Here is a 27,796-nt window from a genome sequence, read left to right as displayed (position 1 = left end):
AGGCTTATGTATCCTGTTGGGTTTGTTGAAACTGTAGAAGGGAAACAAAAGCTTTTTTTGGTTTCCGGAGGCCTGAGTTGCTGATGATAAGGGTTGAGGGTGGGCTGAGGAACAGAGTGACACTCCCTCTGCTCCCAGCTGAAATTGATGAACAATGAAATCAATTAAGTGTATCGGTATTTGACCAATAGAAGTTAGCGAGCCCAAACTGGCTAGTTATGCCCAAAGAAAGTACTGAATTCACCTGCAGAATTAGGTGCTTTACCAAGAAGAAGCAGCTTAGAGCAATCAGAAAAATCAGTCCTATGATGAGATATAAAGTAAATATAATATCTTTTATTTCTGAAACTTTTCTACGTTAAGTTGTGTAGAGCTAAAATTAAGTTTCAAGCACCAGGAGTTAACAGTGTGGGTGGTTCTGTATGATCATTATTCAGGAATGTGCCTAGACTCTGCTAGAGTGGCTGAAGCTGGCAGGAAAAGACCCAGAGCCAGGATTTGTCACCTTAGGGTGTCCTCCATAATGGTTCCATGTGGGAGCCCATGATTGGGTTAACAAATTGTAACAGACCCCAGCCGCCTGTCAAATTTAAGAAGAAAACGTATGCTTAGTAACTGCTTTGCAAGCAAGTGCCTGTGCATCCTCACTCCTGTCTCCTTGCCTTAAAAAGCAGAGATAATGCTTTGCTTGCGTAGATGATGTTTTAGATAGCACTCTGCTCATCGCAAAGCAATGACCCAGGCCCACAGCTATAAAGGCTGGGCTTGTGTGCAGTTAGATACTCTATTATCCCCCAAGCAAGGACCTAGCTGGTCTGGTGGTCTGCTTTGTAATTCACATGTCTAAAGAATGTATCTTATTCCCCTCACCCCATGACTTACCTAAAGATACACTAAGCCTTTGTACTCATGGTGGATTCTACAATCTCTGTCTCATCCTTCTTTCCCCAAGTTCCTGCTTACTATCACACAACTGTTAATGACGTTTTCCTTTGATTATACACAATAAATATGGGATCATTTGAGAGGCTCGTGGAGTTGGGTCCCTACGCCCTCTCTCTTTCGTGACTTTTTCCACAGAGTCTTGAGTATTCATTCCCTGTACGTAAGACTTCTGCCAGCCAGAACCCACAGTTCCAGGTGAGAAGGATGCAGGCTTTATCTCTCCTACCCGAGGGAGAGAGAGTAGAAAATTGAGATCTGCTCTTCCGTGGTCCCTTCCTGCCCCAGGTCTGCTCCAGTTCACCTGCAGCCTTCTGGCCTCTGCTCACACTGCCTCTGTCCCAGGACTGACAGCAGCCTTTTCTTCCCTGGTAAACATTTCCTGTGCCTTTTAGAAGTTGGTCTCTTCTCTGCAATACAACCCTGGCAGATGTGATGGTGGTAAACGTGCTGGAGGGCAGTCACTTGGGGACTGCCAGGAGCCATGCTGATTCTCCTGAGTCTCTCATTCGGGGTTACAGAACTGTCGAGCAGCAGAGGAAGCCCTTTAACGTGAGGCCAGCTCAGCATTGCATCACTTTCATTTTATTTTTGAATTTTCAGTGGAGAAATTATTTGTAGCAAACTGTTCCAGATTTTTGGCTGCCTGCTTTCCTCACCACCATTTCCTTGTTGGCTCTGGTGCTTGTTGTAAGAACCAGGTTTCTTCTCTGGTTATTTCTAGCAGCTGGGCTTGCCGAATCCTTGATCTGCATTTGAAGCAGAATGCTTCTTCGTGATGTCAAGCTGATTTTCCTATTTCTGAATATTTCGTGTACACTCAGCAACTCTTTCAAGTGAAATGCTCTTGTCCAATTCTGTTAACCCATATTTGCCGATCTCCTGCTTTCATGCTGAGGGCAGTTTCTTCTTCCTGTAATAAAAGTTAGCAATTTGCATTTACTATTTGAAGGTTCTGGCCCTAGGTGCTTTTGTCCTTAACAGTTTTAATACAATTCACCCATTAAAATGTGCAGCGGTTTTTACTCAAAGCCCAGAATTGTGCATCGCAGTCAATCTTAGAATATTTTCATCCCCCAACAGGAAGCCCTGTATGCACAAGCAGTCATTCCCATCTTCCTCATCCTCCCCCAGCCCCAGGCAGCCATTGTTCTCTCTCTATGGATGTGCCTGTGCTGGACATTTCATGTAAAACAAGTTATTTCATGTAAATGGAACTGTCTATTGTGACTGACTTCTTTCACACTGAGTAACTTTTTCAATGTATTTCCAGGTTGTGGCCTGGGTCAGTACTCTATGCTTTGCTATTGCTGAATTATATTCTACTGTATATCTGGGCCCTACTGTTTACCCATTCATCAGGTGATAGTCGTTTGTGTTGTGTCTGCTTTTTGTTTGTGAAGAGTAATGGCGCCGTGAATACTCCTGTAGGAATTTTTATGTGGACATTTGTTTTCAGTTCTCTTACTTGTGTGACCAGAGAGCAGAAATGCTGGGTCATTCATAAACCAAATGTTCAACTCTCTGAGGACCTGCCAGGCTGTTTTCTAAAGTGGCCACCCTGTGTTACATCCTCAAAAGCAAGGGCTGCGCGCTCCGCTTCCTCTGTGTCTTCATTAGTGCTTGTTACACATTTTTTTTTATTATAACCTATTGTAGTAAGTGTGAAGCGGTTTCTCCTAGTGGTTTTGACTTGATTTCTTTTACAGCTAATGATATTGAACATCGTTTGATTGTGCTTATTGGCCATTTGTATATTTTCTTTGAAAAATACATTTTCAGATACTTTATACACATTTTAATTGAGTTCTCTTTTTCTTGTTGAGTTGTAGGAGTTTTTTCTTTTATTTGAAGATACAAATACTTAATCAGATAAATAATTTGAAAAAATTTTCTCCTCTCAGATGTTTTTTCACCTTCTGGATGGTGTCCTTTGAAGCAAATTTTTAACATTTGATGAACTCCAATTTATCACTGTTTTCTTTGTTCCTTGAGCTTTTGGGGTAATATTTAAAATCTGAGGTATTTTATTTAAACTTTTATATAAAAAATAACTTAATTCTTAAGACTGTTCTAGGAGATGGGTGCTGTGGCTGTCCCCAGTCTATGGATAGGAGACTGAGGTGCAGAAAATTTCACTGAAATATCAGTGTCACAGCTACCCAGTGCTGTGGGATTTCAGACCCTCATGTTTGTCCCCAGCATTTGTGATCTTCACCACCATGCTCCACTACTGCCTGGAATCATTAATGAAAAAGTTTTCCTTTTTTGATTTCTTGATTGTTTGTTTTCTCATTGGGGAACTCACCTCTTCATTTTCCTTGCAGAGATCTGTGTAGGTTTATTTTAGATCTCATGTACTTATTTATTACACAGGCTCCAGCGATGATTGTGCCTAGTTGATCTAATCAATTCATACTCAAGTCTTTCCTGCTCATGACACTAAAAAGAGAGTCATGATTTACATAATGCTCAAAGAAGAATGTACTTGAGTGATTTTATTTTTCTAACCAATCAAACAAATCAAATAAAAACCCGGTGTTGGAACAGATTATAAGCCCTGCAGAATAGGGTCACTGTCTTCCTTGTGTTTCATTTGATTTGTCACAGTGTCTGGATAGTGCCTTGCTGTCCAGCAGTTTTGTGAGTATACGGTGCTCGTGAATCATTGTAAGGAAAGAATTTTGACAACAGACTGTGTTGTTCATTTCACAAGGGAAAAGATCATATAGAAATACTGCTCAGATTTATTTTAAAATTAAGCTTGGTGTTTTGAGAAGGGTTCAAGAAACCATACAAAAATCTTTTTCACTAATTTTAAATCTATCTTAGACACATTATGCATACATAGCAGAGTAACTTATCAACTAGTTTTGACAAGAGGAGTGTATTATTGATTATCTATTTTAGTTGAAATATTCTACCTGGGATAAAGTAATCAGTGCCCATAAATGAACAAATATGTTTGTATTTCTATGCAACATGGGGGCAGACTTCATATGTTTTTATATAATATATATGACTGTGTGTTTTAATCTGTCTGTCAGTGTTTTTATAGTTTTTCATCAATGTTGTAACTTTAGAATTCTTCTATGGAAATCACCCCCAATTCTAGTGCAGTTTGTACTGTGTATCCTGTCTTATGCATGGGATTCCACTGTCCCCTCACTGAGGAATTTCCTCTCCTATTGAGTTAGTAGCAGAGTTAAAGGAACTGTGATTTCTAGGCCTTTGCTCTCCATGTGTTTGCAGTTGGCTGTCAATCAAGATTTTCTCTTTCGTGAGTTTTCATTGTTCAATTAGAATTTTGGAAATAACAATTAATATGTTGCAACACTCTCCCTAGAAACTTGATGTGTTTGTGCTTTTCCGTTTCCAATTTACAAAAAATGTAAATGCACTCTTGTTTTTAAATAGTCCTTTTTCACTAGATATTTGTTTACTTCTTTATAGTCAAAATATTTTTTCCCAATGAATGAATAGGTTTGCATGTTTTAAAAGATACCTTACTTTTTAAATTTCTTATTCTAACAGGTATATTCGTTGTACAGAATTTAGAAAATAAGGATAAACACAATTATAACTTAAAAATGGCCTCTAATCTCACCTGGAGATACAGTTGTAAGGTTTGAAATTGAGAATTACAAGTCCTCTCAAACTGTTCTTCTATTTCAAGTACGGTTTGGTTACTGAGATCCTCGAATTCCCATATGAATTGTAGCAGCAGATAGTCAGTTTCTGCAGAGGAACCCACTGGGATTGTGATCGAGTCCACGTTGAATATATGGATCGCTCTGGGGAGCACTGCCATCCCAAGAATGCTGTCATTTGATTCAGGAATGTGCGTGGTGTGTCTGTCCAGGTATTTAGGTATTCTTTAATTTTTTTCAGCATTGCATAGAGTTTACATTGGATTATTTTACTATATATTTTGCCTTTATACTGAGGACAAGTGTGCAAGGTACCGGGATCAGAAGTGTATTGGAGCTCCGCAGCTTGCTGCCACCATGGACGCTGTGCTCTTGCTTCGCCCACTGTACAATGTTGCACAAAATAGGACCTAAGTAACTCTCTCTTGAAAGAATGATTATATGATTGCTGGATGATGCTTGAGAGTCCTTGTGATGATGTCTTTTTCCCAGAATTTCCCCTCTTCTTTACTATGCCCTTTCCCTTCCTTTCCTCCAGCCTGTGTTTCAGCCTGCCTGTGGCATTGATTTTCCTTGTCTGTGGACTCTTCCTTTCACTAGTTCGTGATAATGTTACATGTGAGATGTGGAAACTTGCTAGATGTCAAGAAAGAGGAAATCCATTGCATTCTAGTTTTTTTAGAGTGTGCTATTGTATTATCGATTGAAATGAAATCAGGCTGACCCATTGAGCCATCCCCTGAGCTCTTTTTGCCTTCCTACAGGTGATACTGCTCTCGTTGCTGCATGTGCCCTTCCCCCAGACTTGGTTTTGGGGTTGAGTAAGTCACCGTCACTGGAGCCCTCTCTTTAAATGATGAAGAGAACATTTGCTCTTTCTCCCTGTTTGGGGACTTGGATGAGATGAGGCAACAGATAAAGAATGGAGCCCCACCTCATTCTGACCCCCGCTCTTTCCGTTCCTTTCTCCAGGGGAAGAGTACAATTCAAAAATATAAAGATTGTGAACTAATGAGATAGACAAGACAACCGATCATTTATTAAATACCCTTTCATGCCAGAAACAAATGTATTATACACACAAAAAGCACATAAAATACGGTAGTACTGTGGTTACAAACGTGGGTCCGAGTTCGAGTCCTGGTCTGGAGTGACAAGTCCTGTGAGATGGAGAATTGGTAGGTCGGCTTAGCCTCTCTTGGACTTGTTTTCTGTCCTGCAGAGATGGGGCTCGCTAGGCGTCCCTCCCCCGTAGAGGTGCTGAGGGGTGTAAAAGACACGTGTAGGCAGACCGAGCACAGCTGCTCTTTCCTCGTAAGTGCAGGATAGCATCGCTTTTGCGGTGATGGCTTTATGACTGCACCGTGTAGACTCTCAGTGCTCCAAAGGGATGCCTTGCAGATTGGAGATGGGATTCTCACTTCTGTATATACCCAAGGATTGTGTTATTGGGCCTTGCTAATTTGACTCTATTCTTTAGAAAGTACATAATGTAGATATATTTTTCAAACATGCATGATTTTTTCTTTTATTATTTATAGTTCTACCCTCTCATCTCTTGGTGTGACTTTTCATGGAATCCAGGAAACAGTCCTAAGCAACCTGCCTCTTCACACTTCTCCGTGGTGGTTTCCTTCCCTGACTAGAAGAGGGTTTTGCATAGGTAATTTTGATTGCTCCCCTTCTCTTGGAGACTCTCTGTTTTTCTGCCCATCTCTCACCTGTCCATCTGTCCATTTCTCTACCCACTCATTCTTCTGACTTGTTTCAATAAGCATTTCAGGCAGCTTACAGAAGAACAGGTACCAAATAAACAGGTGAGAAAATGGGGCCAAGTTCATACAGTGAGGCTAGGAGTTGAGCCTGTGTGAGAGTTGCAAGCGTGAGACACACGCCTCTGCCTTGTGACTTATAAGATAGACAACATCAATGTGCCTGAAGCTCCCAGCAGACACAGGGAAACAGGGTTTGTGGGAGATGCTCATTGGCTGTGAAATAAATAAGTGGCTTAGTAGAAGCCCAGCCTTTCCAAGTACTAAGGCTAAGGAGAATATTTTAGTGTCTTCCAAAATCAGATTATTGCATCTTTTCTTTTACAGAGTTTTATGTATAGTTGGTTTACATTCTATACCTGGAAATTTCTCCAAAACTTCTGCCCACGTGAGTCCCATGACTCGGGAATGGGGTGGTTCTGCTCATTGACGGGTGTTGGCCAGAAACGGAAAATGACAGCCTCCAAGGAGCCTGGGATTTATCAGTTATGTTTTGTCAGTGCTGTAGATTTCAGAAAATGCTTTCACCTTTTCTTTCCATCTGAGGCAGCAGCGCGCTCTCTTACCAGCATCAGGAGCTCAGGGCCACGGGATGGTGGGGGCTGACTGCACTGCCGTCAAGACAGCTGAGCTAGTCACTGCAGGTGTGGTTCTTTTACATACTGCAGTTCATGCTCTTTACTAGAATGTTTCAACAGGGAGTTAATTAACTGAGTTAATTAACATTTTATAAATATGATGCTTTGTTGAAAAGACAGTCATAGGCAGAATATAAGTTGGGATCACTTTAAAAATGGTTTCATTACTGAAATTTCAGTAGGAAAGATCCAGTTTATCTTATTTCCGCCTCTCTTTAAAAGTAACAAAGAAACAAGACAGAAAAAGCAGAGGATGATTTCTGTTCTTCCTCTCGGCTTGCAGGTGCCCTCACCTCCAGTGGCATCCATCCAGACACCAGCACTGACACTGGCCGTGCTCAGAACTGCCTCAGCCCTGAAGACACATCTGACAAATGGAAGGGGGCCGCGCCCTGTTACAGCAGGTGCTCTCACTTTGTGGGTCCTTATGTAACTGCGCGGTGTTATTCAGGATCGCCCTTTCTACACTTTGTGACGCTGCTGCGGTGTCTCCTAGTTATTTGTTTCTGTAAGTACTCGTGTAATTTTCCAATGTGTGGTACTAGACATCTAAAAATGCATTTTTCAGATGAAAAATAGTGTGTATTTAATATAAATGTATGAAAAAAGGGTCAAATGGATCTATCCTGGTGCCAGTACTCAGAGATAATAATTAACACATTAACATCTATTTTCTGTTCTTTTCATCAGTGTGTATTACCTCTGTCATAAAAACCAGCGAGCAATGTGTGCCTGTATACTGTGTGGAGACCTCCATTTTCCATTCGGCTTATTACACATTTTTCTACAATATTCTATCTCCCCTGGCATGATTTTTAATGACTAGTATAGCATTCTGTCTTGTGGAGTCCTCGTCCATTTTACTTTGGACTTAAATAAACTTTTAAATTCCAAGTATACTTAACTGAAATTCTGAAAAGAGATCTGTTGTGGTACCGAAAGTCCCCTACATCCCTTCCCCTTTTTTCCTGAGAGTAAAAACTGCTGACAATGTGGAGTATATATTTCATGACCTTTATGCCTATGTCATATAAATAAACTCATACATACACGTATATGAGAAATCTATGTCTATGTGTGTGTATATATGCTTTATTGAAAAATAAGGCCATACTATATGTTTTCTGCAGCTCGGTTTATTCACTCAGGTATATATCACAGACGTCCTCTCTCTCCAGACTCACCCGGTCCTTTCAGATAGAGTAGAGGGTTTTCCTGATATGCAGGTTTGGTCTCTTGTGTAAGGACACCTTTCGTGGGAGCGTACTGTGGACAAGGCCTTGGACCACGCCGAAACACCGGAACTTTAGTGCCCACAGCTCACCGTGATTTACCGCATCATTGTCTTGATGGTGGACACTTAAGTTTTCTCCATTTTCCACTGTCAGAAAGGGTGTTTGACTGGCATACTTCTTATACAAACATTCCTGTGATCTTGTATGAGTATTATTTTCGTTAAGGTTTCTGGAAATTTAGTCCTTGGATGTGACAACTACATAAATCACAGGCTCCTTTCAAGTGAATCAAGAAATTCCTTCTCCTGTGGGGCATGAAAAGATGTAGAATAACTTATGTAACCAATTCTCTATCGCTGGATGTGATTTCACTTCAGCTTTTCTTCTCACCATTGTAAACAGTGCTGTGTAAATGCTCTGATAAGTACATCTTTTTGAACTGAATTTTTCTAAATGAAACGATTCCAAAATGTGGAGTTCAGCCTGTGTGTACACACGTTTTTCAGAGTTTACATATCCATTGACATGTCATCCTCCAAAAGATCGCTCACAGTTTGTTCTCTCAAAGATGGACACTAGCTAGAATATCTTTTAAAAATATGTGCCAATATGATGAGCAAAAGTACTTTTTCATTGTTTTAATTTGCACTTGATGACCAGTGAGGTATTGAGCATTTTTCACTCATTAGCCATCTGACTTTTAAAAAGTGAATGATCTCTTTTGTCCTTTGCACACATTTAAGTGAGGCAGCTTCTTGTTGCTTTGTGACAGCTCTATGTATATTATGAACATTAACCCCTTGTCTTCATCAACATGTATCAGAGAGCTTTCCCTTGTCATATTTTGCCTTTCATTTTGTTCAGTAGGTTCATTTTTGTTGTGGCCCAAAATAATCTTAAGATTGTAAATGTCTTCTTTTTGGGTTTTATTCCTGATATTATTCTTAGAAATACTTTCTTATAATGGTATAAATTTCTTCTGTAGGTTTTTTTAATCTCTAAGATGGAGATGATGATGGTACTTGTTATAGTGAAGAGAAGTTGAATTAATATGAGCAAAGAATTATATTCGCTGTTATTAGTACTTTCTAATATTCACATCACATTCTGTAATTTTTCTTGCGGTCATTATGACTGGAATAGAATTTGTTTTTTCCAGGGGATTCTCTGATTGTCCCAAGACAATTATTGAATTCCTACTTTGCTTTTTAACTTGAAATCCCACCTGTAAAGAATACTTATGTACACTAGAGTCTCTTTTTGAGCTCATGGTTTATTTTTATCAATCATACTTTCTTACACTAGCACTATATCTTACATATTGTAAACATTTATTTAATATCTGACAGTGCGATTTTTTGATTCTCTTTTCGATCCCAAATTTTCTTGGTTAGTATTATGACTTTATTATTCCTGAAGAATTCTAATATAATTTTTCAAGTTAAAAAAAAAAAGAAGTGCTGTCGTGGGATTTTTTAGTACTTTTGAATTATCTTTAGGAGAACGTACATTTTTACAAAACTGCTTTCCTGCATACAAAATGTTGATGTCTCTACTTTCACACCTCTTACTTTACCCCACAGTACAGTCCTGTACTTCCTCCATGTACAACATGGGCATTGTTTTTGAGTTTATTCCAGATTATTGTTGATGTTTTTGTTAATTATTTAAGTCAGAATTTTTTGCTATTGTATATTTTAACTGTTAAAACTGACACCTAGGAAGGCAGATTCGGTTTGTAAATACTCACTTTGTAACTTCTCATTTAAAATTGTAAGTATTAAGTAGTTGTTACAGAATCCTTTCTTTTCTGTTTTTAAAAATTTGTTTCCAAGATTCTCAAAATGGTCATAGCAAAGTAGTATAGGTGGGGACAGAGATGGAGAGAGGTAGTGTGGCTCATGTACAAACTGTGAGCACTTTCATGGCTGTGTTTACGCTGGAAAAGCCGCTGAAGAGTCCAGGATAAAACAGGGGTGGCTTTGTATGCAGTTGAAAGCCAGCTTTCTTGCCTGGTGAAGCCTGGTGGGCGTGACAGGTAGATGATCAAGGTCGAATGGAGGTTATTGGCTGCACAGAGCGCTGTGTCTGAGAACTGGAGAATATCGCCATGGGAAATGCTTGGTGCCAGGAACAAAGCAGAGGAGCTGGGGACCCTGTGTGTTAAGGAATTTCCAGCCCTCGGAGTGGGAAGATCAGACTCTGCATTCAGATCTGAGTTTGAATTCATCCTCTTTAGTTTACTTGTCCTCTGACTTTGGTCAAGCTATATACCCTATTTCACTTCCTGTTTTCTTATCTCTCAAAATAGGAGAATTACAGCCTGCTGCCAGATTGTTTGATCAGGTTAAATAATTAGTGTCTATAAGATGCCACGTACAGTCACAAGCTCAGTGAGAAATGGGCTGTCACCTGTTCTTCTGCAACTCAGTGCTTGACAAGACATGTGGGAAAGCCAGTCCCTAATTTGTGTGTGATGCAAGTAGGAACAAAATTAATGTCTTGCCTTTCCCTAGCAGTATACTTACAGCTTTGCTTCATTTACTTCTTTCCTCCTTTCCTTTCCCCTTTCCCATCCTCCACCAAAAGATCCTGAGACTCTCTCAGAATAGTAGATTCAAATTACTTTAAAGGTTGGCTCATCCTCATGAAATGATAGTAACATAAAAAAAATCTGTGCACATCCCACAATACATTGTATTTGATTTACACACACACGTGTGCACACATACACACACACAATCAGGCTACCTTCCACTTGCAGAGGGATAAGGACCACTTTTTCTGAGTTTTCACTCACTGAGCTTGAGAACAATGTCTCTTACACAGACTTTCACCAGGCTTCGTGCATGGTGTTTTTAATTGAATTTCGGCTTTGTGGCCATAGATATAGTCTCCTAATAGAAGAGAGAAAGTGGAGACATAGACATTCCGCTGAGATATTGGTGTCATCATATTTTAGTTGGAAAGGACTTAAGACAGCATAGAGTCGTAATATTATATGGGTGAGAATCCATGATGTTGTAACTTGGACAAGAACATGGACCTTCTGCCGTCTTGTCCACAAAGGTGAAGAGGCAACTGGGCAGGGGATGGTAGGGATCCTTCTTGCTTGAGTTCCATGTTCTTGCTAGTTTTCATTGCTCAGTTGCCTTTAGTTTATGTCCATGAGGCCTCTCATGGGAAGGTCACTCTGTCCTGATAGATTGAGTTTCTTATCAGCAAAAAGCTCTGGACCCACTCATATTTCCCAGAGTTTTCTGCTGACCTGCTGACACTTTATATAATTGAGACCTAAGAAACTACAGAATATAAAATCCTTATTGTTATTGTTTGCCCTCGAGTTCCATAGGAAGGGGTGCTGTCTCAGGCTGTCTAAAGCCAGATCTGAACAAAGATAGGGTGACAGGCTGTGCTGCTGGTCCTCCACAGTTGAAGGGGATTTCCAACTTAGCTTTATATTCAAGGCAGATGAGTTCAAATCTTGCCTTTACCAGTTATTATCTTTGTGAATTTGGGGAGAAACTGTACTTTTTTGTGTCCAAATTTGTTTATCTGTAAGTAAGTTCAGTATTTATTTTAAGGTTTCTGTTTTAGAATTGAATGAGCTAATACTCTCATTTATACCTAAACTAGTGATCTCATGGTTCTATGCTGGTGCCTTGGTAGTTGATTACTAAGGGACTCCGCAGTGAGATTGGGGGTGGGGGACCCTGGATAATAGAGCTTATATTCCAGGATATGCTTGTAAAAGACTGGATGTGCAGTGGATTTTTAGTAAATATCTACTCCTTTCCTAATCTGCATTGATTGTGTATATATCTTTATACTAATATATGAACAATTTTTATTGCAATTTAAATATCTTTGTAGTATTTACAATATCTAGTTATAAAAATACGTGAAATAAAAAGATTTGAATTTATTTTCTTTTCAATAAGCAAAACAAAATAAAATAGAAAAGAAAAAAGTTTTGAAGGAGTAGAAATAATTTTATTTCTGTGGAATCAATTCCTTGTAATAGGTTTTTTGTTCATGTTGTTAAAAAGCATATAAAATTGATAGGTGGTGAAATACTGGAAATGAGGAAACAGTGGAGACATACTACCTCTAAGGCAGTCAATTTGTTACCAAGTCCAAACTCGTTCTGCTTGCTGCATGACAGGCCGATTAATCGGGAGATGAGATGTTGGAGTAAGGAAAAGAGACTTTATTTGTAAAGCTGGCAGACCCAGAAAATGGCATATTGTTATCCAGTAGAACTCTCTTCCCCAGGGCAGAATTCAGTCTCCTTTTATACTAAAAAGCGGCAGGGATGTGGCTGGTTGTTGCAAACTTCTTGCTGTATGAATTGTTTGTCCTTGAAATCCTTTGTTCCTGCAGCTGTCCATGTGGGTCAAATTATGGTGCCCCTGTAAAACCTCCAAAAAAAAAGAAAGGTTATTCACTATTTTACAACTTGCCATCTATACATAAGTGTAGAAGAGCAAATATCCTTAAAGATCAGAGCCCGGAGAATAGGCCCTCCTGGATATTTCAGGCTAAAGGCAACTTTCTTTTACAAAAGGTGCAGAGATAGCAAGTCTGAGCCTAGAAAACAAGGTACAGGATTAAAGCCAAATGAACACATCTAACATGGAGTGAAATTTGTTCTTTCTATTACAATTTCTTTTTCTCCCTCATAAATAATTTTAGTAAGAAACATGAGCAATTTTTTTATTTTTGCTTCTTAATAAAGGACTACAACTACAATTTAGTGAGCAGGGATGCTGTGCGTGCCTTGGTGTCACAGCAAACTCTTGTTGGTGGTGGTCGACCCTGCAACATGCCTGATGCCCCGTGAGTGTTGGTGAGGGTCCCCCTAACCAGGGGCTCTATTCAGGAACCACCATATGCGCGTTGACCTCTGGCACCTCTTTTGCAGCTGCAGGAAATTTTTTCAGATTCTATGATAGAAAAATCACTCCAGCTAGGGATAATCAGGGAGTAAAGGAAGAGGAAAAGGGCTTGAAGTAGAGTAGAAGAGAAAGACAGAAGCTCAGGGAGCCTGGGGGCTTGGCAGCGCTGCCTCGGGAGAGAGAGGAGCAGAGGTGTGGATGGGACCGGCTACAGAACCAGCTCCTGCAGCTTTCCCTGCACCCAAGCCACACAGCTTTTAATAGGGCCCAGGACTCTCTCCTGGCTGGATGTCACCCTGGGCAGAACCTTGAGAATCGAAGGTAAGGGGTGGGCAGCACTCACCTAGGGGGTCACTGAGGACTTTGGTCAAGTCCACATTGACTTTTCCAGTCATGTGCCTTCACCTGTTCTTTATCTCAGGATCTGAGAAGCAGGAGCAAGGAACTCAGGGAGAGATGCAGGAAGATATCTGACTGTGTTAAGAGACGACAGTCACAGTGACACTGGGAGCGAAGACACTTGCAGCAAAGTAAAATAACTTCACAACCATTGCATCAGAGCTGCATGTGTGAGAGAGCCTAAGCCTGTCTCAGAGTGCAGGGGACAAGCGGAATGGAATGGTAAAATTAACACTGACAATTGAAATTTTGTTAAATAGCCTGCTACTTTTAATTTTATCACTTCAATGTATGCAGGTGTATTTCTATGAGCATTTATAGGTTCACACAACCCCACCAGCCCCTCTTGCCCCCATGGGGGATGGGATTTCTCAAGCACAGTGCCCCTCCTGCTTGCTTGGGCCACGCTGCGGGTCCTCACCTGGGGCCGGACTGCTACAGTACACTGAGTCCCCGAGGCACGGCCTGGGATACATGACAGGAACAACTGTGCTCTTGGCTGAGGGCCTCCATTTCCCCCTGCAGTGTAAGAATGCCGGTGACTCAGTTAGAAGCATGCATCCAAGCCGTCCTTCCGTGTCATCACCATCTAGAAGCGGTGCCTGAATCTTCTGAATTTCTGCAGAATGTGGTTTACAATCACCTTGAACAAGTGAGTGTGTGTTCTCTTTCAAGTGGAGGAGTTACTGCCATTTTCCTGGAACTTACTCACCACTAGTCCATCTGATTTTTCTGTGCTAGGATTCAGTATGGCCTGCTAATAACTCTGCAGTCAGGTCTAGAAACCCTGATGAAGAGGATTATTTATTTTCTTTCTTTATATGATAGTATTTTACTTTCAAATTTCTGAGTTTTCAGTTCTTGGAGGAATGTTTTGGGGGTTGGAGAAACAATTTTGCTCTTACCATCTTTGTGACCTGTTGCTATATGCGTCTCACCTGTCTTCTGTCACTTGTGAGGCGGTTCTATTTTTGACCCTGTCCGGGTTGTTCATATTTTAAAACATAAAATCTGTAAAAGTACAGTCCCTTTTACTCTGAAGACATTCCACAAATACTCCTTTAATCTGGGTATGGTTTTAAGAAGACACAATAATTGGAATATATACTTGCAGGTTGCCAGTGCAAAATCCCCAAATTAATAGTCGAGCTTAACATCTAAAATCTTTCTAATCTACCATGGATTTGTATGGATAAGTGAAGTAGTTTGCTAAGAACTCAATCCTCCCAAGCTGATGCTCTGCCAGATGGTGGAGCCGAGGGACGAGGGTGTGTCCTGCCCTTACTGAGCTGACAGTTTCATGGCAAGGACCTTCACCAGGTGAAGAAATTGAAGTTTCTTCTAAGAACAGTGGGTCTGAAATGAGTCCAAAAGCGTGGGAGAGACACAATCACATTTGTCTCAAGTAGGGGAGAGTGGCTGTGGGGCCACCTGGGAGACTCATGAGTCCAGGTGGGCAGTGTTGTTGGCTTCCAGTTGAGCGGTGGGACGGTCAGTGGGTAAAAGCGAACAGATTGAAGGCATGTTTAGATGGTAAAGAGGAAAGGATCAATGCTGTCTGTGAAGGTAGGATGGAGTAAGGCCCAGGTTTCTGGGTGGATTAATGAGTTAAATAATGGTCCTGCTGTGTTCTGAGGAGGGAAAGCAGCAGAGGGAGTTCTGGGGGAAAACTGATGAGTTCAGCTGTGGGTAAAGTGAAAGGCTGTTAGATGTGTGGTCTGGGAGCTCTGGTGAGAGCCAGTAGTGAGTAGGGGGCGGGGAGAGAGACTTTCAAATCATTTTGTCTTGTGAAAATACATACAAGAATGAGTAATGACACAACCCCTGTATATTCTGGATTTAAAACCCAGTAACATTTTGCTATATTGACTGCAGGGGTTCTTAATTTTTTAATAGAAATAAAATAAATAGAAACAAAATAGTGGAGTTAATGAATATCTTAGAGTTGATGTGTGTCCTTGTATGTATTTTCATACCTCATCTGTTTATAAACATAATCTACAAAAAGTTAACTTGCTTAGCATTAGAGTTAAACAGAGGGACGTGACACACTCTGTTGGTGGTTCAAGGTGATTTCTTGGGCAAATTATGTAGCCTCTCTGTGCCTTAGTTGCATCTTCTGTGACTGCCCCCATGCCCCTCATCACAGCTGATTTCCTAGACTTGAAGTTGGGAGGGAGGCTGCTGAAGGGAGTAAGAGGTGGCAACTGCTAGGGTCACTGAAGAGAGAGACAAAAACAGATTAAAGCCGAGAAACTGAGTGCTAATACCCTCAAAGGAGAAAGAATCCCTTAGTTTTTTGAGCCACTTAGCCTAAGAGAACGAAAATCATGTGGATCCAAAGCTCTTGAGCATATGAGTATTGTGGGTGGGAGGGTTTCATCAGAAAAGGGTTGAGAAAAGGCCTTTTGGTTTCCTTTTACGTTTCCAGTAAGGATGAGGCGCAGAAGAAAAACCACCCGTTTCACAGTAGAAGGTGCTGTTTTGTGCGAAACTGTCCGAAGGTTGGAAACCATTCATCAGTGGTGCTGGCAAAAGAAGAGACTTCTGGATTGGGTGGGGCACTTGCTGTGACTTCCAGGTGACCTGCTGGCTGGGGGCTGTGAGGCGGGCAGTAGGTTTGCAGTGTGACCTGGGTATAATCCCTGGCATTGAGGCTGCTGATCTGACTAGCAGAGCTGGGCAGACACCGTCCTAACGGGGCTGCTCGGGATGAGGCCTGGGACACCTGCCATGCTGAGGGCGAGAGGAGAGCTCCCCTGAGGTTGTGTCCCTGTGAAGATTAGAAACGTCCTCCTGCAGGGGAGGAAGAGCCTCTGAGCAGCGGGCCGGATGCACAGGCAAGACCAGCCTGAGCACGGAGATTTCAGGAAGCCGGAATTCATACAGGCCCGAACAGCCTTGTTCCTGAGAAACTGGAGGGAAAAGATGCTGCAAATGCAGGCTAAGTTCAGACACTATTGTGTGTCATGAGTGATAGGAAAAGACTGTTCAGGCAGCCACGAGAGAACCCTGTGGTTGTCCCAGTTGGGCGTCACACAGGAGGGAGGAGCAGAGTTATATACTTTGCCACTTATTAGCTGTGTGACTTTGAGCAATATCACCCCACTTCTCTCTATATATATCTACATCTGTAAAGAGACACAGTGACAAGCTCGTGTCATCAGAATGCTTTGTTTAACTCTGATCCCCTTTGTCCAGTCCTGTCAGTGCTGCCCTGCAAGGTTCTGCAGCGGCTGCTCTTGCCCTGTGATGGGAGGGCATAAAAGGGCATTGTAGCACCCGAGGGCAGAAAGGGGTTGCTTTAAAAGCAGACATGTAGCTTCCTGCAGCTGCAGACCTGCAGGCAGTTTGGTTCATGGTCGTGGAGAGGACTTTGGAGGCCTTAGCGTCGTCTTAAGACTTGTTTTCCCTTGGGGACCTGATTTGCCTTTGCAGATTAATGTTGAAGATTTGGGCTTCTGGCAAAGCTGTTTTCAGAGATGGGTATATACGTAAAATATCATATAAAATAAAATGATTTATTTAACGTGTGCGACTTTGCAGCTGTTGGGAAGAGCTGTGTTGGCCTGGTCTCCACGGGGGACACCAAGGGTCAGCAGAGCGTGCGGGAGGGAAGGCAGCCTGCAGTGCTTCTGCGGGGTGTTCTCCCCAGCAGGGCGCTCTGCTGAGTTGTCTCTTCTCTGACTTTGGTTGCCAGAGGAGCAGACAGCAAAGTAATGAGTACTGGAGGGATTGTATAATGACAGGAAGAAATAGGAACCTGGAGATTTTCTGGACTAAAACACGCTTTTGGTTCCTGATTCAGTGTGTTCCATTACAGAATTGATGAGTTGTGTCTATTCTGGAACGTCATTGAAATAAACGTTCAGCCTAAATGTTAAGGGCTTTGATTTATTTGGCTGGAGGACTCGAGCCGGGATGACAGCCTCTCAGATCACTCTGAGGGACTGCTCCCAAGAGGTAGTGGAGGAGCTAGGATAAATAGAATCTTTACAACAAAGATCAGGTAATTGGAACAATAAAATATTGCTTGTTATCTAAAGAAAACCAGATATCTCAAGTTCAAGTATTTAGTGGTTTTCTATGTATGGTGGGAAGCAAACATTTGGGTCATTGAATTCATTCCTTTGGCAAGCACCTGGCTATCTAGGGCCAGTATCCTGTCCTTTCTTGCACTGAGTCTGCTCAGAGGGCACCACTGTGAGTGGCTGAGAGGCCGGGCTGTAGGCATGAACTCGCTGGGGGTTGGCAGCAGCCGCTGATGATTTGGATTCAGCATTCTTTGTTTACTGACATGGTTGCAGTATTTTCATGCACATTGTAGTATTTTCATTCACAGTGTTCCCCCTTGGTCCTAAATTCGACCAATATTTTGAGAGACATTTCATGACCAATTTTGTCCCACGGTGCTAGGATGGCTCATTCCTAGTTCAGGTGAAGAATCTTCTGAGTTGCCATTCAAGGTGTTAGTTTTTTTTATCAGGCCCTGTTGATACTAAAAGTTCTCTGGATCACCTGTCTTACTACTCTATTATGATCCAGGAAGTGTTTACCCATCTTTGCTCATTCCCATACCTAGAATCACACTATTATATTTATTTTATTCAGGGTTATAAATTTTATCTGTTTCTTCAAGATGTTTAGCCATCATCCATCTTGTGGGCCTAGTTACACATTGGGAAATGTAACAGACAACAATTTTATAAAATAGACAGGATATAAGTAATACAGCTAGTAACGTTAATAAAGTCACGAGTAAGAATTTAATAGTCGAGAAGTTGTATTTTTGGGTTAAAATTTTGCTTGTGTTTCTGAGTTTGATCCTATGAGAAAGTTCATATTTATGGTCAGGGTCAGGGCAGGTATTAATTGGCCAGTTGAAATCTCCCACCTTGTAAGATCAACAGTGGCCTAAACAGAACTATAAATTCTTTTTAGAATAACGTTTCTGAGGGCTATCTAGTTAGAGCCTTGGAGTAGGGAAACCCACCAAGGTAACACAGAAGTACTAGACATAGGTAATTTATCATAAACTTAACAATTGGAGTAGTTCATAATCAAAGGTTGGAGAAATTATCAAAGTAATTGGTATACAGTCCTGGTCCGGTGTCTTGGGTCAGCAGTCTAGCTCAGATGTCGTCTTCTTCTCATCCTGGTATGGAAGCTTTTTCTCCATTTGGGCATTGTTTTAAGGTGAGCAGTGCTCTATAGGCCAGTGCACTGCAGGGGCTGTTTCAGATAGGAAATGAATCCGAGACTCCGTTTCCTTCAGCTTTGGTGTGTATGGTCTAGTTAAGAGTATCTGAAAAAGGGTCTTTCCATTCAGGTTGGAGACAGTTCTTTAAGTCATGCCTGTTGCAGTATGTATAATCCCCTGGCTGCAGGTCATGGGGCATTGGAATTTTACCCAAGGATAGATTACTGAGCTTCAGAATCAAACCTAGAGTATTCTTTTCATAATTCAATTAAACTGTACAGCAGTGTGACATAACAGCAAGGAATGATCTGGGAAGTGTCTTAGTAAATATGGACCTCAATTAACAAAACTAGAATTTAATATCGACTAAAATATAATTTTTTTCTCTCTAAAGTTACCCTCAGTTTTCTCAAATATAGCCAAATCAAGATTAATTTCTTTACAAATTAAATCTGATTATTTGATCATATAGGCTTTTTAAATTGACTGTGTTGGAAGTTTTAATACGGAGTCTCAGGGTAGAATGTTAATAAGGTTTTCTAAGGCCAAGAAAGCCACGTCAAGGCTTTTCATGGATTTTTGCCTTACAGATTTAGGTAAATTCTTTTCTCTTTAAAATCCTTAAAATACCTTTATACTCCTATATCTCTTAGGAGATGATCTCCCTAATTTGTCTGATAGAGCCACTGGGGACCTAAGTATTTTTAGTCTTTTGAGGGATCAGATAGAGAGAAAAGATAACTGTTCCAAGTCTGTATACATAGTTATAATTTATCAAATTGCTGTGAACCATAACTAGCTTAAGGAGAAGAGATTCTTTATGTCTGGGAAACAGGTTAAAAGGCAGTAGTATTTCAAACAATATCAAAAATTATAACCATATTCAGCTGGTTAATCAGTCCCATGTAACTAATTCTTTTAATGAGAGTTTTCATTAGAACTTTAAAATGTCTTACCCAGTTTAGTTCAGTGCTGTAGTTTGAAATTTATTAGAAATCAGTAAACCTCCTTGAAGAGAAAGCATTTTGCAAAACCATCAGAAGAAAACAATTAACTGTCTATAAATGACAAAAGATTTAAAAGCATGGTTAAACACCGTTACACTATAATCAATAAAGAAACCTGTTCACTATACCCATAATTATCACTGGTAACATTTCAGATAAACCAGAATTTTAGGGAGTCCATATAATTTCTACAATACCTATATTAATAATATTTCTCATTCAATATAACCTTAGAAGTTTTATGATTCATTTGACAATTCCATGTTATTTAAAATGCCAAATGAAACTTTATAGTTAAAAATCTCTCTTTGGGATGTTTCAGGGGCCTTCTGTAGCATCCCAAACTTAACTGGAGATTAAAAGAATTTTAATTAATTAAATTAATTTTTATTTAATTAATTAGAATTTTATATTTGGGGAGCTTTTTGAAAGATTTCAGAACACTTGATCAGATAAACATATAGATCACTGTAAAGTAGTACTAATTCATTAACAAGAAAATACGTCAAAAGTAAAGGCAGAACAGATCAGCTAAGTGGTATAAGAAGTTTTACAATCTGTTACTGAAGGTGGATTAATATTTTAAGAAAATTTTTTCCTCTTAACAGAGAGAAAACCAAATCTAATCTTGTTCCAGCTAACTTCTAAGATTCATTTACGTTGCCCAATTTGATTCTAAACTTAGCCAATTCTGACCACGTACAAAACTTTCCTCAGGGTTCCTTTTCCACAAGCCTTCCACAGCTTTCTATACTTATATTAGTGTGTCCCTTAGTTTGTCTTCCATTCAGAGGTAACCAGCTTCAGGAGAAAGTCACTATTTTTCATTAACAAAGTATTATTCCATTCTTACATCTTCCTTTACGCATTTATATTACTTTCCTAGGATACTGAGATCATTCCCTTACTAATAGAGACTATTTCTGTGTGACACCAACCATTTATTAATATTTCTAAACACCTTTAGTTTCACTGTAAGAGGAAGTTAAATGTTAAGTAATTCATATTTCAATCTTATTTTATCTGAAAATGGCATAGATATTTAATAAAATCTTGTCATTTAACTTAATTTAGCACAACTCTAGAATTTAAAGATATCAAACATTTAGAGATTATTTTAAGCATACATTTTAAAAATATATTTTAAATATTTACCCAAAGCTCTCATCTCATTTACATTTAATTTACTTAAAATTTTACCACAGCACATTACTGTTATTTTTTTTTTGACAAATCTGCAACAGATATAACAGGATCTTATTTGACTTTCATTAAACCTAGGTACAGTAAAGGTATTATAGTTAAGATGGATGATTTTAAAGATGTCTACATTTATTAGAACATACTTAAACTAAACAATATCAAATATTACCTTAATATTGAATATTTTCCAATTCACATGACACTGAAAGTCAATTTGTTAAGTTTTTATTTTAAAAATACTTAATTTTTAAGCTCTTATATTTTTACATCAATTAAGCAGAGCTCTTTGACTTCGAAATTTTTTTTTTTAGCAGTAGAAATATCTCACTTCTATAATCTGTATGCAGGCTTATAAACAGACAAAAGCTAGAGATCTCATAGCTTCACTTTAAAACTTACTTATATTTATAATAATAGTTGGAGTAAGCTGAATTTGCTTGCTCAAATCACTAAGGCTTACTATTTATGAAACAGATAATTAAGATTTCCTCACAAAGTCTGAAGGACCCGTCAGAGTTCTGAGTTCTAAAATGCCAAAAATTTCATGGCCTCAAGTTTTATTTCGTTGAGCTAATTAGGCTCAGTCCTAGGTCACTGTTTGTTGTATTTATATTTCTGATCTGCAAGACAAAGACACTCTCTTCCAGGTCCCCAGATAAATGCTCTGTCACCCAGACCCAATTTTATCTCCTTAATTGGCATTTTTGTATCAGTGAGAAGAGCTGTAAACAAAGAATTCCATGTTTTAAAACTAAGGTTTTCTTTATTTTGTCTTCCAAAGCTTGCATAAGACATTTATTAAGGTCTCTTTTCCTTGAGTTATAAGTTAAACCCAGGGTAAACCTATATTTTTTTTTTAGCTACTCAAATTACTTTTTAGATTTACGTTATATTGGACGTCTCAAGTAACTATATTGGTTTCCTTTAATTTGTTCAATTAATATTTTCAGAGGGATAGACATGTGCCCAGCCTTATAATACCAAGAAGGGGAAGCGTTTTTCCACTGAAACATATCTATCCCACAACATAAGCAAAAGGTTTATATAAAGACCATCTAAATATACCAATTTCACAAACTTTTATCTCAATTTTATTAAATCTTATACCTTTAATTTTTATATTTATTAAGTTTAATCAATAATTCTTATTTCTAGAAGGAGTGACAGAAACCTTTTTTTTGTGGGTGTACATTGTATATAATTTTATAGAAGTCTCTAGGATGCCCAAGTTTCAGCCAAAGAGCTTAGGCCCTTCTCGATTTTTAATTTCATTAATTGGTCTGTTGTCCCAATCCTTGATCAAGTATTTCAGTCTACATATAAATATATGTTAAACTGTGGTAAATAAAACGGACTTGTTTGAACTTTAATGTTGGGGGGGAGTAGGTGAACTCTTTGGCCCTTTTTTTTTAACTTTACGTAGTGTAGTATCAAAACCCTGTATGTAAATCCAAAAATGTCCATTTTATTTATCTCATTCAAAATAACCATATAAAAATATTTATCCTTTTGGGATAAGCCACTTATCTGTTTTTTTGACATTTTTACAATCCTTTTTCCAGTTATTCAACCTAATTAACATTAATTATACTAAGTTTTTATTAGCATCTCTAGAAACATTTATCAGAAAGGAAAAACAAAAATGTAGCTTTTCAAACCAGTTATATTTTTATATCTGAGTTCTTAGGTTAACCATTAGATATATTTTTCTGCATTTAAACTTTATTTTAATAGGTACCAATAAAACAGCCGTTTATAATGAGATCTCTTTAAACTTTCACCAATTAAAAAGTTTTTCCAAATTAAAAAATCCATCATATGGCCATCAATTTATATATATATAAATAAATATATATATATATTTATATATATAGTGATTTTAAACCAATAAGATGAAGAGGCCCTTCCACATGAGAGTCAGGGTGTTGCCTAAATAAAATTCAAAGGTTTACTCTCCAAAAGCTTAAAGCCTTCGTGGTCCAGGCTGATGCAACAAAGTTTAAGATGGCAAAATATCTGAAAATTGGTACAATCAAAGAATTGCTTAGAATCCCAATTTATTTGCGTGGCCACCGTATGTACACAATACTTGAACTTTTGTATGGCAGAGTCCAAGGTTTCCTTTAAAAACTAAACTAAACATATATATACTTACATGCACACACTTAAAACATCCAGAGAAAGATAAAACGTTTACATTTCAAGGACACAGGAAGAGAAATCCAAGTTCCCACTAAAGGGGATTTTGTTTTTATAAGATCAGAATGCCAAAAAATGTTTTTATCAGGCCTGGTTATTTCCAGAGTGAGTTTTTTTTTTTCTTATTCCCGATTAATGTTGTAAGTTTTGTATGTACATAAATCTGGCTGGGGTTTTACTTGGAGACTGGCAATCTGTCATTTCTTTTTCTTTTCTTTTCTGTTCTTTATTTTTTTTTTTGAAAGTTCTATTCCCCATTGTAAGGTCGGGTTCTCAGAATAAATTTGCTAGTAAGATTTCCCACAGGGACAACTCTGTGGCATGAAGTCTTTGTGTCTACCACACCTGGAAGATTCCCTGTCACCTGAGAATGCTGTTACCAGCCAGGAGGATGGTCCAAAATTTGGAGTTGAAAGTTTCCTCATAAGAGTTTTACTTTTATCCTGAAAAATTCAATGGAGGTAACCAAATTGAGGAAAACATTAGACCAGCCTCTTACCTAACCACTCAGTCCTGAACCCAGTGTCTTTCAACTTGGACCCACTCGGGATGTCTCCACTGGGTGGGTAATTCACCTCAGTTTCTTTCAACTGGAGGGCCACGTACCTGGATACACCGCCAGATAAAACTTAGGATCATCAACCAATATGTGAGATCTGAGAACCAGGAGAGACTCAGCCAAATTCATCTGGACCCCCCGAGGAGGCGGATGAGCACAAAGGGCCACTGCTGGTACCAAGGCTCTGGTTACTTGGAGAGTTCAGGTGGAGAGAAATCTGCTGTGGTGCTTCATGGTGTCCAAAACTGTTGACTGAAATAAACGTGCAGCCTAAAAGTTAAGAGTTATGTTTCATTTGGCGGGAGGACTCGAGCCAGGATGACCGTCTCTCAGAACTCTCTGAGGGACTGCTCCCAAGAGGTTGAGGCAGAGCTAGGATATATAGGAGCTTTACAACAAAGACCAGGTTGTTGGAACAATAAAAGATTACTTGTTATCTAAAGAAAGCCAGGTATCTCAAGTTCAAGAATTTAGTGATTTTGTATGAATGGGAGGAAGCAAATATTAGGACTCACTGAATTCATTTTTTAGACAAGCACCTAGCTATCTCGGGCCAGTAGCCCGTCCTTTCTTATTCTGAGTCTGCTCAGAGGGCACCATTGTGAGTTGCTGCAGTGGCTGGGCTGCAGGCCTGTCCTCGCCGGGGAGTGGCGGAAGCCTTTAATGACTTGGTATCAGTATTCTTTGTTTACTGACATGGTTGCAGTATTCTCATTCACATTGTAGTATTTTCGTTCACAGACCGAATATGGATCATCTGCAAACTTGGAAAGCAACCGAGATGGAATTACTGCAGATACCTTCTGCTTTAATAAGCCGTGTGCAAACATAAACACGGAGGAAGCATACACTTGGATTTGGAGGTGTAGGAAAGGGATCCTGCACATTGCAGGAGAACGCAATGCAGAATTCCTTAAGTCCAACTTTCTTTACTGTAGTGGTTTCTGAGAACAGTTTATGGTAATTAAACAACATTGACAAACGGTGGCACACATTGCTTTTAAGGGATGGCCGGCTGCAAACTTTTATATTGGACAGGTGGTATTCATAGGCAAGTGGTCAGGTGGATGGGAGAGAGATGGAGCCAAGGCCTGGGCCCAGATTCCGGTTTAAATTGCCATTTCTTCACCATAGGGCCTTGGAATAGAATGCATACTCTCAACCTGTTGGTGAATCTGTGAAATGGGCATGATAATATTCATTTCTTCCTGGGATTGTTGTAAGATCTAAAGAGTATTATAGCACACATGAAGCATTTAACACCCTGGCACTTAGCAGTGTTCACTGTGTGGGGCCGCCCCGCTTAGCGTGCGTCAGAGCCGTAAAGGCAGCATTTGTCTGTTGAGGATGCACTTGTAGCCCCTTGGCTAGGTTGTGAATTTGTTGATTTCCTTTAATACTTGTAACTCTGTGTGACATGGGCAGTTATTTTCATGGACAGATGAGGAATCTCAGGGTAAAGAAGACTGTGTAATTTGCCCAAGGTCAGACCATAATTTTGGGTGCAGGGGCCTCAGTTCAGCATGGGCCCCTGGGCCTTCTGCTCTCTCCGTTCAGCACCAGAGCCAGATATGGAGTTGGCTGTTTCCCTGCCCAGAATATCCGGCAGGACCCAAGACACACCTGGCCCTGTGCTGCTTGAGCAAAAACTCCGGAGGAGAGGGAGTTACAAAAGGGATAAACATAAAAACAGACGACAGCAAACTGTGATCAGCTCTGAGAAGGAAAGGAACACGTCTCGCCGTGCAGAGCTGGGAGCTTTCCCGTCTGGGCTGCTCTGGGGGTGTTCATCTCAGCTAAACAAGTTCTGCTGTTGCAGCAAGGCAGGAAGGCAGGGCGCATGTGGGCAGGTAGACAGGGCCTCATTGATCGTACTCATTCCCCATTAAGCGGCAGCTTTCACGGGCACTTACCTAGTAAACATTGGCCATAATCTTCACGCAATTTGCTTGGTAATTTTATTGACCCCAGCTTTGAGATGAGGTCATTGAAGCTGGGGAGTTTGTTGCATGCCCGTGATTACCTTGCAAATACCCCCACTGGTCTTTCAACCTAGACTGGTGTGGCTGTCATGCCCCATCCCTGTGAATGGCATCGTGTAGCTTCTCCCAAGTGGCCCAAGTGACTGACATTGATATGCTTAATTCGTAGGAAATGGTATGTGGCAATAAGAGAAAAAGATAGTAAGAAATTGTTTGGAAAACAAGAAAAAAACCTATTCTTCCCCAGCTGGGGGAGCGTAACCTGTATCACCCACCCTAATCACTGCCTGTCACCTCCTCCCTGAGGATTCTGTGTTCAGAAGCCACTCTGAGCCTTGGGAGAACATTTTTCCTCATGACACTTTTGACTAGGACCCGCGACATCTCTGTCCCTGGTTAACACTCTCTTCAAAGCCGTTTAAGTTTTTTGCAGGTTCCTCCACTCTGATGTAAGAATACCCTGTATAACTTCTTGATGCAGCTCCTTAATGAAGATCTTGTGATGGATACCTAGCCAAAACTGGGATGTATGCACATAGTGACTGCAACTTCAGCACATTGTGAGTTCATAATCAGAGTGGTGGGTGACTCAGGAAAGGCTTTTTTAAGGTAACAAGGGGAAAGTGAAAGGACGCTTGCTGTGTGAGAAAGAAACATCTCGGTCACAGCCAGCAAGACACCTGTGTTCATGATGGGGTGTGGCGAGTGCAGAGTTCTCACAAAGAAAGAAGTGATGTGATGGGAGGGAGGACAGTTGGGTAATTTATTGGGGAGGAAAAAAGTGGGCTGAACATTTCCTGGTTGAACAAGAGGATTGTGACATGACGTGCTTGTATTTTGGAGAGAAGGGTTTTGTGGGGACAGGCCTAGGAGTACGCTGTATGGCTGGGGAGTCAGCACAACAGAGAAACACAGAGAACCGGGCAGACCCCAAGGCCCAAGCTGGGGGAGAGGCTGCCCGCAAATTGGAACCCTGGAAGCTGGTTCTGTCCCTTAGCTGGGGCCTCAGACGTCACTTCACAGCCCAGTCCTGTTGATACAAGAATAAAAAACGTTGGGCATGAGAAGGGCTGTGTCCCAGGCTTTCGTTGAGCCCCTGGGATGTGCCCCACCAGATTTTGTTCTTTGACTTCATGCAGTAAAGAATTCAAGAGCAAGCCAGTGTTGAGTAAAGGTATATATATTCAGACAGATACATTGAAATGCAAGAGAAACGTCACGAGGTGTGGGGGTTTCATGCACAGATTAGAAGTAGGTACACACCCCACAGACAGAAGGTCTGTCTTCTCCAAAGAGGGACAGAGAGTGGTGACCGCGAGGTGGCGCTGTGTTGCTTGTTTTCTTGGGCTTGGTGGTTTCATATGCTAATAAGTAGAAGGACCAGCCTTAGGGCAAGGGGCTAGGATTCCCAGGGAGTTGGCCATTTCCCACCCTTTGACCTTTTGTGGCTATCATTGGGACTGCCATGGTGCCTGGGGCATGTTATTCACCAGGTTACTATTACAATGGATGTTTACTGAATCTCAAGATCTGCTAGAAGTTAAATCTCTTCATCCTGAGCCTCAAGGCCTATTGGGGGTTGAATCCTTCACCATTTTGATGTCAATTGCTGCGGCCTTCCTTGAATGGCTGTGCTCTTCCCCCTTCCATCCTGTATCACTGTGATGACACAAAGACAGCAAAGGCCGGGCCCTAACCGTGCTCCTGCATTTAACGGCAGGAGGTGTGGTGTGGGCTTATGATGACTCTGAGTGGTGAGAAGGATGTTTCAGATTTTCCCACGTGAGACATGGCGACTTACCAGCAGCCTCCCCAGATTTATCTCACGGGCATTATCGCTTGTGTTGTTATGGAAACAAAAGGCCAGCCAAGAAATAAGAATCACACAGAGGGTTGGAGTACTGAGATTTATTACGCTGGCGGGCTCAGAGGGGTTTCTTTTCCAAAGCTCTGAGCACCTCCAAGACGTGCACATGAGGTTTTATAGGGTTAATTACAAGTATGGGGCTAATACCCAATAAGGCTCAAACAACAAAAAGCAAGGAATCAGTACACTGAAGCTTATCAATTTGGAACAGATCACGTTACTGACAACTGTTGACCTTGGATTTT

The 27,796-nt window shown here is 40.4% G+C and overlaps 1 protein-coding gene across 2 annotated transcripts in view; it reads left to right on the top strand.

The window, feature by feature from the left end:
- The first annotated feature begins 4,550 nt into the window (after positions 1-4,550).
- LOC140695126 (uncharacterized) overlaps positions 4,551-27,796 on the top strand; it is a 42,363-nt gene continuing 19,117 nt past the window's right edge. The window contains exons 1-8 of one of the 2 annotated variants that reach the window (XM_072958026.1): positions 4,551-4,804; positions 6,134-6,255; positions 6,692-6,752; positions 6,911-7,008; positions 7,286-7,510; positions 13,557-13,756; positions 14,060-14,186; positions 26,118-26,244. In XM_072958026.1, the coding sequence (XP_072814127.1) occupies positions 26,210-26,244 (35 nt within the window). In that variant the 5' untranslated portion in view covers positions 4,551-4,804; positions 6,134-6,255; positions 6,692-6,752; ... (3 more) ...; positions 14,060-14,186; positions 26,118-26,209. Of the gene's footprint in view, positions 4,805-5,979; positions 6,256-6,691; positions 6,753-6,910; positions 7,009-7,285; positions 7,511-7,692; positions 8,058-13,556; positions 13,757-14,059; positions 14,187-26,117; positions 26,245-27,796 lie in introns of those variants that run through there. The other variant, XR_012070828.1, reaches the window with a different exon arrangement.

The sequence above is a fragment of the Vicugna pacos genome, unplaced genomic scaffold (genome assembly GCF_048564905.1).
Source record: "Vicugna pacos unplaced genomic scaffold, VicPac4 scaffold_148, whole genome shotgun sequence".
Lineage (NCBI taxonomy): Eukaryota > Metazoa > Chordata > Mammalia > Artiodactyla > Camelidae > Vicugna > Vicugna pacos.
Note: the sequence above shows the minus strand (reverse complement) of the source record. Positions and strands in the feature narration are given on the sequence as shown.